General features: G+C 46.0%; 1 protein-coding gene across 7 annotated transcripts in view; it reads left to right on the top strand.

The window, feature by feature from the left end:
- Window positions 1–12614, top strand: part of CSMD2 (CUB and Sushi multiple domains 2) — a 314323-nt gene that overhangs the window by 181932 nt on the left and 119777 nt on the right. For all 7 annotated transcript variants that reach the window (XM_042793851.1, XM_042793852.1, XM_042793853.1 and 4 more), the window contains 2 exons: window positions 9214–9540; window positions 11806–12000. In XM_042793851.1, coding sequence (XP_042649785.1) covers window positions 9214–9540; window positions 11806–12000 — 522 coding nt within the window. The remainder of the gene's footprint in view (window positions 1–9213; window positions 9541–11805; window positions 12001–12614) is intronic.

Raw genomic sequence — 12614 nt, 5'->3', positions numbered from 1 at the left:
CCATTGTGCTACTTAGATGAAGTTTGTGCTCTGGTGGTAGGAACTCGTAAGGGATATAATATTCAAACTGAAGTCTACAGTTACCTGTGGCTGAGGTGATTATTAAGCTTATGAATGGGGAACCAGCCCATAATTACAGCTATAACAGGAAGCCGGTGAGTTGTTCAGTTACTGCAGTGAGAATGATGATGAAAGTCTGGATAGACGTAGTCGGGGAGCTGGGCGTTTCAGTAGTGCCATAACTTTCAAATACATGGTTGGAAGTAGTGTTTAAACATACTCATGTATAGTAGGGAAAAACTCATTATCTGATTTTATGTGAACTATTACAGTGGAAGGCCCTGCTACAAAACATTTTCTATGACCAGAATTTGTTTCACAAGGTTTTAATTTCCTTGCCAAGGAGAGGAAGAGCTAACATCCCCTCTGCAGGGGGCCAGTGCTCTCGGAGCGTTTCTGCAGCAGTGATAAGTCTGATGAGGTTCTTTGCTATTCCTCTCCAGCAGCTTGCTTTCCCTTCCTCCTCGTCCTCCTCCTCGTCCTCGTCTTCCTCCTCCTCCTCCTCCTCCTGCCTGCAGCCCTGCCCCTGTAGGCCTGTGACCTACAACTCCTGAGTTTCCAGTCCTGCACCTTTAGCCAAAGGGCTGACTTGCGCCAAGCAGTGCCGTCATTTTATGTGATAGGTAACCATGGCATAAACTGTCATGACAGTATATGTAATTTGTAACCATCTTGCTGAATAAAGGTAAAGTTTTTGCCTTGTTTTAACTATCCTCTGCCAGTTGCACTGGGAGAGTAATTTCTGAAAACAACCTATTTTCTGATACAAGTTTTATTCATGGATCTCAGACTTGCAGACTTCAAGTTTTCTGGACCCGTCGTGTGCTCTAAAGGTAAATAGAACAGTATATACGTTCTGATTGCAATGCATCAAGCAAACCTGGGGGTGGAGGTTTCTGCACTGAACTGGGGGGTATTTGGCGTCGTTTGACTGCAGCTTCACGAAGGCTGGGGATAAATATGTGTGCACGCATGTGTGTGGTTAAGTGGAGGGGCTGTAGTTTGTGTTGTGCGGTTTCGGAGCAGTTCTGGACTCCTCCAGACACTTTACATCTGTTGGTCTGACGGTCATTACAGGAGTCTTGGTCTTGCTCTGGGATCTTCATCAGTTCCCAGTGACTTTCCTTCTGTTGTGTTATTGTAAACTCTCTTTGTGTTATAGATCTGCTTAGAGCAGTAGTCATGCATAATACTCCTCTAAAGAGAGTAGAAGGCATTTCCCAAAGCATTTCCAATTGAAATTACGTTAAATCGTGTGTTTTCTTCTCTGGCTTTGCAGCAGATGTCATGCTTTCCTCCCTTCTTGTTCACTTGCAATCCTCACCCCCCGCCCGTTTCTCCTCCCGGATTTGCTCGCGGTTGCTGCGATGCGCAGGAGCGCTGGCAAGCGGCAGCGCTGGGCCCACTAACGCTGGAGATCCGTGCTGTCTTGTTGCAAACGGTGCCTTGACCCGCTCAGACCGACCTGAGCACCAGCAGAATTCTTCACGAGTTGTCTCTGAGCTGGCTCCAGGAGGAGGTCGGCACAGCCCAGGGTCCCTCGTCGTTCCCCCAGGCTGGACGGCACTGGCAGTCATCCACTTTGGAGGCATTATGATTTTGTGCATTTTTCCAGTCTTTTGCATATCTGATTTTCCTTAATTGAAGTATAAAATCTCTCTTCTCTTCAGTGGTAATTGCTCCTAGTTTTTGTTAATCCCATGTTGGCCTATTATACCTCTTGAATAATCTTAGCTCCTCTTTGTAAAGATTGCAAATTTTAGTGTGGAGCTGAGTGGCTAACCTTTTGTGTGCACTGTCTGGTACAAACATTCAGGATTCGTAGCTGCAAATGCAAAGTGCAATAGATGTTTTCCCACCAATGTGCTGAACAGAACCATGCAATTTCCTATCACTTGACAAGGTTTTCATTTAGCTTAAATTAATTGGTCATTATTTCCTTTATTTTTCTTTCTTTCTTCTCTTTTCTTCTTTTCCTGCCTACTATTCCCAGCAACTTATGGAGCCTTCCTTATAAAGAGTAATTTGGAGAAAAGTGTGTCTCTTAAGTCAGTAGTGATAAAAGCATTGTTTGCCTTGTAAAAAATAATAGCTTTTTAACGGAGAGAGTAGTTAACCCTTGGTGCAGTCTACTGAAGGCAGTGATGGGTTCTCCATACCTAAACATTTATAAATTGAGATTGCTCACTCCTTTCTGGAGATCTATAGGAACCAGGAATTGTTTCATAGTCTGTATTAAGGAGGTGGATGGTTAAGATCAGGATGATCCTTTATTGTCCAATAATTCTTCCGTTGGAAATTCCATTAAAATCTCTTAAAGGAATGCATACTTCTTTTCATTAAAGGGGAGTTTTTTAGACTTTTGAACTGTAGTGTAGGCTCTCATTCTTCTGATGAAACCAAATCCTTTGCGTGCTCTTCATATTATTTATTTTATTCTTAATTCCTCTTTTTGCAGTGCTAGTGGAACAGTTTGTTAAGTCACAAAATCTTTCTCCCTCTTGTTGTAAACAGGTTTTCTTTTTCTAGCTAACATTGGACTTGTTTATCTGCTTGTAGGTACAGTTGCTTTTAGTGGATTTTGGAAGAAGTGTAGGAGTTCTATTAATTTTTTTCTCCAAGCTGTTTTTCCATGCGGGGTTTTTTATATTTTTTTGACTGATGCATTTCTGAAGCGCTCTGATACGATTTTCCTGATACAATGGCAGGGAGGTGCTCTGATTATCTCTACCAGACAAGTTGGGAAAGGGAGCTGATAGCCAACCTTAACCTACCAAAACACGTCAACTCTGACCGCGGCAAAGCGGCCGGTCGCATCCCGGGTTGTGCAGCTGAACGCCTGCCAAGAAACGGGCTGCCTGCCTGCTGGAGCCACTTCCAGGGCTTGGATGGTTTCTGCATTTGTGCAACAGATGTGTGTCCTTCAGGGCCCGTTAACACCTCCTGCTTGCCCTTGGTCTGAGGTGGGGTCAGAGCAGCAAACGGGTGGTGAGGTGCTCCTTCCCTCCAGCCCGTTCCCCTGAGCCGAGCCATCGAGATCCGGGCTTTCTGTGGCAGTAAAGGAAGCAAATTAAATGAAGGCAGGATTACCATGATCTCTGTATACATGTGGGATTTGTAGCTTTTGTTAACAACCTTGTTTCACGGTTGCGGCCATGTAAGACCGTTCCCTTCTTAGTTTTAAGCGGGGCACTTTCCCTCAAAGCCCTTGTTCTGCATTGCAGCGCTGGTTTATCAAAGCACTGAGATTTAAATGTTTGCTTAAGTAGACATACATGCTTAAGTGCTGTGCAGGGCAGGAATACACTTAAGCACCTTCTTAATGGCAATGAATTGGGTTATAACCTACCCCCCACAAACTCCCCAGGTGGGGGGTTTTTTTTGGTGTAGTTCATATGAAAATTTCCCATTTCCTTTTCTGTGACTTTATAAGAGGGCTGCTTAACCTGTCCCTTCTGCTCTTCTGTGAGAGTTGTCTCAAGCTGCGCACCTCCCAGCGTTCCACTTACCAACTGAGCTGCCGTTTCCCTTGGAGTCTGCATCCAAGGAAAGCTGACGTCCACCTGGGTCAAACCAGAGCCCGTGTTCTCCTCGGTGTTACCTTGACAGTGAGCTCTGTCCAGCACTTGTAGAGCCAGAAGAAACACCCTCCTGCTGTGAGCCGCCGCTCCGTGTGTTCTCTTGGTTTCTAACAAATTGCCGGGGCCCCGGGGTGCTTGTGCAGCCAGCCTGGTTCAGCAAGAAGCTTGCGGTGATAAGGCTCGGGGGGGGCGAGGTGAGGTGGCGGATTTGGGCGGCTCTCAGGTCCTCAGCAGGGATGTTCCTCCTGCAGAGAGCCTGCCCGTGGGGAGAGCCGGAGCGCAGGACTCCACCGTGGCGTCAGGCCACGTCTCTGGGCACGCAGCTCAGCAGAGGTGCTCCCAGCTGCCCTCTCAGCTCTCATCAGGAAGATGCAGTTTATTGGGCTGTCTCCGTGCTTGTTATTTTACTGATTGAGTCAGCTGAACTGTTACCCTGATAGGGTTTCATGCTGCTATAAATGAGCTGTCCTGTGCCAAGGCATCTGTCCATATTCCTGACAGGAATTGCTCAGCGTGATGGGTTGCTTCTCCTTACAGGATTCTGAATCCAAAATGACACTGACTGGTTTTGTCAGGCGAGGAGGTTGTCTCTGTCCCCTTCCCCTATCTCTGCATCCAGAAAACAGAAACGTGCTGTGCATTATGTTGCCATCTTTGATCTGGCCTGCAGAGAAGTTCCCTTACGCCTGTCTTATTTTACTTTAATGCTTTATGTGCGGGGCTGGTGTTTGCGAAAGCTGCAACGGGACATTTCCAGTTTGCAGGTGGAGCCAATGTGTGCAAATTGACCCTTAAGACTTTTTCGACTGCTCCCCACGGGCGGAGCTTCACGTGTGGCTGAACCTGCCCCCACACCCTCTGCTGCCCTTCATCGCGGGTGTGCAGCTGCCGTCACCCCAGTTGCAGGTGAATGTTTTGGGGGTGCCTTGCCCGTTCTGGTGTCAGAGCAGTCATCCTTCACCCACGCAGCGTGCCGAGGCCGTGGGGCTGGGTGGGGAGTCAAGTCCAGTCCCAGCCCGTTGCATTTTCCAGCCTGCAGGAGATGAATGTGTCGCAGCGGTTGGCAGCCGGCTCCGGGCGCTGCGCTGGAGGAAGGATGAGCTGCTAAACCACGAAGGAGCAAAACGACAAAGGTACACAACCAGAGCGCTGGATTACTTTGGGGCTTTTGCCAAAAAGTGACAATTCAACTTCTGCCTTCGTGTGGACACCGCCGCAGATTCCCAAGAAAGGCTGCAGGGAGGGGCAGAGTTCCCTTAAAATAAACAGGGGCACACAGGAAAGGATCTTGTCTGTGTGCAGAAGCCTTGGAGCACCTCCGGAATAACAGATGGCTGCAGAAACTCTGGCAGACGAGCAGCCCAACGCTGTCCTAGAGGGGATCGGCACCTTCCAGTAAGTTTAAGAAACATATCTCATTCCCAATCAGTGTTCCTGTTCTGAGTGGGTAGAAATTAAACCCACTTTGATATTGTCACACTTCTCTGGGTGCACGGAGGCTCCCATACAGTCCTATTTTAAGTTCACTGATAATATTTTCCTCAAGATCTGGTACCCAGACCTTGCCTATTTTTCATTACTCTTAACATACCTGCTCTCCCGCCCCCAGTTAGCCGCATGCTGGCAGTGACAGCTACTCCATCACAGTAAGCTGAAGAGTTGGTTGCTCTGAAATTCAGAAAAAATTCTCCCAGTTAATATTTGCTCTAGACTCCTTTTCCTCACCTCCCACTTGCCCTGTTGGTGCCTCAGGGATTTAAGAAGGAGAATGCATTGTGATGCAGATGTGTTTATTGAAACAGCAGTTACAGAAAGAGGAAAATACAAAATGTAAAATGTAAAGCACTTTGCTTCGCAGCTTGAACAGTGCCCTGAGCTTCCAGCACTGTCAGCTATCTGGGACGTATGCTTCCCCGAGTGAGGCCTGCCAGTTATTAACCAAGCTCCTGCTGAGGTCCTGTTTTTCCAGTCCATCAGCAGGCTATGCCTACAGGAGGGATCTTCTCAAAAAGGAAAGGTAAGGCAGAAAATCCTTTACAGTAATCAAGCTCTCTCCCAAGTGGTCAGAGTCTGTGGGAATGATACCTAAAGGCTGAGAGAAGTCAGGATTTTTTATTGTTTCCATGGAGACTGAAATTATTACAATGATTCCCTGCTTGGTTTTCAGCTCCTGAACCTGGTGCCTCTCCCATTCCCGTGCCGCTGCAGGTGTGCCCTCTCCCTGGGATCAGCCCTGGATTCTCCCGTGCGGGATGAGCAGAGATGGAGTGTCTGGGGCCAGCAGGCGTGCATCGCGGGGGAAGCGAGACCCTCCGTGAGGAGGTGGGATTTTCTGAAGGCAGAAGAGAGAAGCGAGTTGTGCTTAGACTGACCAGGGAAATGCAGAGATTGCTCCTGGCCGAAGGTGCAGAAACAAGCAGCAGTGCTGGTGAACAATTCTCCGATGTCTCCGTGTTCAGCCACGACCATCTCGCGCCGGGACGCTGGGGCAGTGCCCCCATGCCACAGCCGTGTGTCCCACTCGACTTTCTAAGACAAGAAGCGCCGAGCTGTTTCTTCATTGTTTTACTGCTCTAAGTGAAGGCAGAATCTTGATAATGTTTGTGATGACTTGAATAAATACCTTGTACTCATTCGTTGGTGATGTGGGTCTCACTGACTTTGGTAGGAACTCTGTTTCTGCTGAGTCTGGCTGTGATTTATTCTGCTGTGTTTAATAAAGGGTTTTTTCTTATTGATTTTGCAGTACTTGATCAGTAATAATAATTATTGACAAAGGTCAGCCTAGGCTTATAAATTTGAACCTATGCTATGCACATAACGAGATGTCCTCTCATAACATTTAAGAACAGCACTAATAAATATTAATGTCAATCTCTTAGCTCAAGGCCTCGGAGTCACGGATATTCCTAGCTCAGCGATCCCGACGGACAGGCTGCCGGCAGCCGGGCTGACCTCTGCCTGGCTGTCGTGTTCCGAGTGACTGCTCGCTCCTCGGGGGCACTTTGTTCCCGACTGTCTCAGGCGCACAGAACAGCACGGGACACGTAGCACTCGGCTGTCTTCCACCTTTCTTGGGCGCTTCCATCTCCGTCCCGATAGCGTGTTTCCCAGTCTGTGACACGCTGTTCAACAGCTTCTGCTTTTATCCGAGCGCCCAGCAAAGCACCCCTGAGAAAGCAGAGAGGCTGGCGTGGATCCCGGTGCCAGTGCAGCACCGGACCAAAAACCCCCTTTCATGCTAAAAAAAAAAAAAAAAAAAAAAAACCTCTCCTGTTTAAAAAGGTAAAGGAAATCTTCATGTCACAGACACCACGATCTTGGTAGTGAACCTGGTGGCCGGGTTTGCTCGTGCCCAGCCGTGGGCTTGGGACCTGGATGTGGGGGACAGTGGCCTTTGCCCTGCAGCTGCAGCTTGACTGTCTCCTCCACTTGTTATTTTAGGGAAAATCAACATTGTCGTTTACTTCTCAGCAGTGGAGACTTCAGGAATTTTTTTATCTGTTACGTTTTGATCTGTCGTTTTATCTAGCAAAGGATAATTTTATATTCTTCCCTCACTCTGCTTTTCTTTCTTTTGTCAGCGAGCTCTTTGTTGTTGTTATTTCATGAAATGAGCCACCAGTGCTGTGCCATAATAGCTGCACTAGCAACCATACCTCTCTTGTTGCTGGCTCTGTGGTGCTGTAGGTCCTGTAGGAATGTTAATTTACCACTTTGGATTTAAAAATTTATAGGAGATACCTAGCTCCTGCTTGGGGTTCCTACTGCTAAGGTGTTTCTCTGTGGTGTGTGAATGCATTTCTTTTCAATAACTATTCCTAGCCAGATTATACCAAGTTTATGCTGACAGAATTATTTGACAGCATCCCTTGATATTTCAGCATCTAGTAAAGAGCCAAAATCCTGAGGATATTTTGCAGTTTGTTTTCTCTTTAATCTGTTCTCTTTGTTGCTGAGAGCAGGAAATAAATTGTGTAGCTCTTAGCCTTGATAACATCATGGTAATGTCCATCTTATTTGATCTGAAATCATTAAGTGTTGAAGGAAGACAGAGGGAAAATAACAGAGGGAGGGTGAGCATTGAACCAAATAATCGTATAAATACCAAACTAAAACCAGTCTCGTACTCTGCGTTGTCCTTTTGCCAGGAATTAGCGAGATGTATGTTCCAAGTAATGGATTTTACCAAGGATGATGGTGGGGAAAAAAATTAGTAAAGCATACATGCATAAAATATCGAAAACCTTGGGTAGGTACCACTTAAAAGGCAGCCTTGCTTTTTCAAATTAATGGACCTTGTCAGCTGAAATACAGTATATATTGAAAACTCTTGAGAGCCAAAGATTTTTTACATATGCACTCTTCCCCTCAACTTCATTTTAAGACTGCTTTTAATTATTTTCATGGGAATGGCAGTCTAGTGTGATGCTTCTGGGTAACATGCTAGCCCAGCAGAAGTCAGTGATTTATTTGTAATGGGAAGGGGAGCTGCCTTGCAGCCTGCCAGCGCTTGCTCCGAATTGTCCCAAGCCCCTGGCACTTGGGCCAAGCTGGGGAAGGTTCCTGGGCTGTTCCTTGCCCAGTGCAGCAAAGTCACTACCGAAACCCAAACACCAGCCTTTGTTTTTCAGTGCTCATTTGGCTGAGATACAAACAGTTGCCCAAGGAGATAGGCAAAGGCAAGCTGACTCGCAGCTCCTTCTCAAAGGAGTTGACAATTTATTGCTGTATCGTACAAATATTTAATACAGGATGGGCATAGGCTGGATGCGGGGAGATTGTCTAAATGCAGTGGGACTACCCAGGTGCAGTCACATCTGTTGAGGAGCATGGGTGAAAAGTGCATTTAGCAAAGAGCAAGGCAAGCTAAAAGTGCAGGGTTTTTTTAAGCAAATCCTGAGAAGTCTGCACTCGATTGCATCTGCAGTTCACCCATCACTTTAGACTAAAAAACTCTGGTACCGGTAGCAGCGGAGGAGCCTGGAGGTCTGTGTGGGGTAACAGCCGAGTCGATTCCTTACCTCAGGTTTTGTAGGTTGTGCTGAGTTGTGGCCACAACAGCAGACATTGCTACAGAGTCAAACTCCCTTGACGCTCATTTTATTTTGCACTAGCTGTGGTCACGTATTTGAATTATGGGTAGTCTTTCTCTCAGGGACGTGCAGGAGAATTCACCTGCAAAATACCAAATCCCCACCTGGCTGAGTGACATTTTCCTCCTGCAGTAAAAGAAACCCATGCTCCATTGTGCATGTCACAAAGCCTACGCAAATGTAAAGAAGTGGACTATAGAAAAAAAGGGGCAGTAGCGTGCTAGGCTGGAAAATTGCAAATCAACCAAAACTGGAAACTACTATGAAGTCGCTTCTTCCCCATGCAAATAAATCACTGACACCTAGCCGTGAATGGAGCACTGAGCCCTTCCTTTCTTTAATGGTCTCTGAGAAGCAAAGTAATTGGGAATTTGCAGGAATCACCCAGCTCAAGGGATAAGGGGGGGGGGGGAAACACGACAGAGCAGCTTGTAGGAGCGTCGTGCTGCATGATTGATGGTGATTTCTTATTGCAGTTTCCTGCTTTTTCAACTTCACCACCCCATCTGGGATTGTGCTGTCACCAAATTACCCTGAAGAATACGGAAGCAGCTTGCACTGTGTTTGGTTAATTATAGCTAAACCAGAGAGCCGAATTCACTTGGCTTTCAATGATTTTGATGTGGAGCCTCAGTTTGATTTCCTAGCCGTGAAGGATGGTGGGACTGCAGAATCTCCAGTGCTGGGGACCTTCTCAGGAAACCAGATCCCCTCCTCGCTGACCAGCAGCGGTCACGTAGCCAGGCTGGAGTTCCAGACTGACCACTCCATGGAGAAGAGAGGCTTCAACATAACCTTCACCAGTAAGTGCCTCATCCTTCCTTCTGGTTTTTGTTTCAAGCTCAGAATTCTTCTTGGAGACTAACAGGCAAGAGTTTGATCTCACAGAGACCACTGCAATTCCAGAGTAGGTCTGGAAGTTGGGGGTTACTCTGGATTTGCAGTTAGGTAATTGAGAATTGGCGTCAAGCTTAGAGTTGATTGCACAAGTTTTTCCCGGCTGTGAAGTTTAAGTGTTGTCCAGTGGTGTGGAAGAAACAGTTTGGCCCTGGATTATCTGTCCGTGGAGCAGCCAGGGTTTCTGTTCTCCCACCAGCCCACAGCTCGCTGTGCTGTGTGGGCTTCCTGCTCTCCCTCTCTGCCTCTGCTCTGCTCCCTGCGCTGAGACAGCGCTTTGTGGGCAGCTCGAGGCAGATCAGGAGGATCTGTTAGATCTCAGATGGTTGTGTTCATCAGTCAGTGCTATCATCGTTCTCTGACACCTTAAAGTATGCAAGACCTCGAAGATAAAGGATAACATAGCAATGTCTTACAATATATAAGCCTTGAAACTTCCACAGATTTATTTGGCTTCATGTAAGTTCAGTCTTCAGATCTCAAATGAATGCTATGGTAATTTTATCCTCATATTGTCCTATAATTTTCTAAAGAGCATTATTAAACCTATTCAGCAGAACTGATAAATGTCTTTGTTATAATAGCCTTTAGTGCCACAGCTAAATTAATAGCCTTTCTAGCTATGATTGCAAATCCTCTATTAAAAAAAAAAAAAAAAAAAAAATCAGAGGTCTTAAGAAATCATTTGCCACACTACAGCAGGCTGAAGGCTCATCAGATGAAGTAGCTGGTGTGTGGTGATATTACATCCCCAGGATTGAGTGCTAGACCCTGGATGTAGGGAGACACCCAGAAAGGCTGCTGGTGCCCGCGGCTGTGCATCTCCTGCACGTGACATACCCGTGTTGGGAGCTGTGACTGGCCCTTGTATGAATATGTTTTTAAAGCAGATTTTTTATTGGTGTAAATGACTCTCAAGTATGCATGAGTTAATCTCTTCTGCCTGCTTGAACTGCCAAAAGGGAGCTCCCGAGTCTTTCTCAGACACTTTGCCGTCCTTCCCGTCAGTTTAGATGTGTGAGAGGAGACAACGTGTTGCTACAAGGGATGGATATCAGAGCACAAAGAACAGGGTCAGCCGGTGTTCTGCCCCTTAGCAGTGTGTCTAACAAGATATTATAAGAGTAATGACGCTCTGTAAGAAATCCAGAACTTATCTGAATTTGGTCAAATGCATTAAAGATGCTCAATGCATGTGTGTGTAATTAATCTGGAGGCTTTAATCTTTAATATGTTGCTCATCTCTGAAGACTACGTCCCTGCATCTGAAGATACAGTACATAGTTATGCACTTAATGGGGAATTAAAGCTACAGACTGGCTTTCTGATGGGTTGGCTGGCCTAGTTTAACTGCTGGAAAAGGGCAGGCCTTTAAACAGAGCTGCGTGTCGGTGCAATTCCACATGCAACTTTGCAACGCGTAGAAAGGTAATTGCTGTGTGTCCTTCATTTTATCCTAGTAACGCTGACAAGCAAGGTCGGGGACTATGTGGCAGTCAGTCACAGAACATCGTGAGAGAACCCTTAATTTTAAGCATAGGGCCTTAAAGCTTTTTTTTTTTTTTTTTTTTTTATCATTAGTGGTTAACCTATGTTCTCTCAATGCAAATGTGTGCACTATGGTATTTTTAGAGTTTTTAAAAATCTTTCTCTATTTTGAGTATTTGTGTATTTCATATGTGAAAGATGGCTAAGAAGATAATCTGTTCTGCAGGCTCTTTTCTGGCCCCTGTTACTGCTGCGTCTCAGCCCCTCTTTGATGTAAATGGTTTTAATCTCATCCTTCCTCTCTCAGGTTGCCAATGAACACTTGCAGTAGAGACAGACAACGGAAAAATTTAAGTGACTTCAAGTAGATGAAAAGTTGAATGGTGGGAACACGTACTTGGCTGTCTTAGCTGTTCAGAGAAGAGGTGGTGGCGTGATTTCTGCCACAGGCTGACTTGTCTGTGTGGAACACAGTAGCTCTGCTGGGATGATCGTGTGCCAAATTCAAATCGATGCTTCTTGGTTTTCCCTGCAGGGAAGGTCCACTGTCCAGGGGCGAGACTAAGTGTTATTGTACATGAAACTATTGTTGAATTCCTAAGTCTGTGGTCCAAGGTAGTTATTTTTGAATTGGACAGAGGCAGGAGAACCAGCTTACTCACTGTTCTCTCTTTCCCTCTTAGCATTTAGGCATAACGAATGCCCTGACCCTGGAGTGCCTGTGAACGGAAAGCGATTTGGTGACAGCCTCCAGCTTGGCAGCTCAGTGTCCTTCCTCTGCGATGAGGGCTTCATTAGGACCCACGGCTCAGAAACCATCACCTGCATCTTGAAGGAAGGAAACGTGGTCTGGAACAATGCAGTGCTCAGATGTGAAGGTAAATTTTACCATCTTTCCTATTAGTCTGCAAGTGCAACCTGGAGGGAGAACGATCCCCTGGTGTTTGCAGCTTTTTTGGGGGAAAAATATCATAGTTTTGTCTGTCTTGGTTCCAGTCAGAAAAGCCATAACAAAGGTAGAGGGTGCTGGCCTTGTGGGAGGTCTTCTGCCATCATATGGGCAGAGGCATTTGTTGTTGGGAAGGACTATTGGACTTTGGGTCTAACCCTCAGCTTCTCAGTTATGGCTGAGATTTTACACAGCTCTGGAAGGTGGTGTCTGCCCAGACGAGTTTGCTTAGGAGGAAATGCCAGCCAAGTCATCACTGAGCTCAGTTTGTTTTCTAATTTTTCGTGAAATGAATGATGGGAATTATTTTTGTTAGCTCTGTTCTTGTTACGACAGGTGTTTTTCTAATAACAATAATAAAAGGCTTTGGTTTACTGATGAGTAAAAACTTTCCTGCTACTCCTGTCATGAAGGGAGTTAAAGAACAGAGAAAGGAAGATACATGGCGCTATTTTTTTCTGTCCTCATTTTTGATACTTGTAAAACATATAGTATTTATATAAGGAAAGAAGCGAAAGGTGCAGATCTTTACTGGGAAAAGTG

Source organism: Tyto alba, unplaced genomic scaffold, assembly GCF_018691265.1.
Source record: "Tyto alba isolate M040663 unplaced genomic scaffold, T.alba_DEE_v4.0 Super-Scaffold_20, whole genome shotgun sequence".
NCBI lineage: Eukaryota > Metazoa > Chordata > Aves > Strigiformes > Tytonidae > Tyto > Tyto alba.
This window is presented reverse-complemented; position numbering and strand designations above follow the sequence as displayed.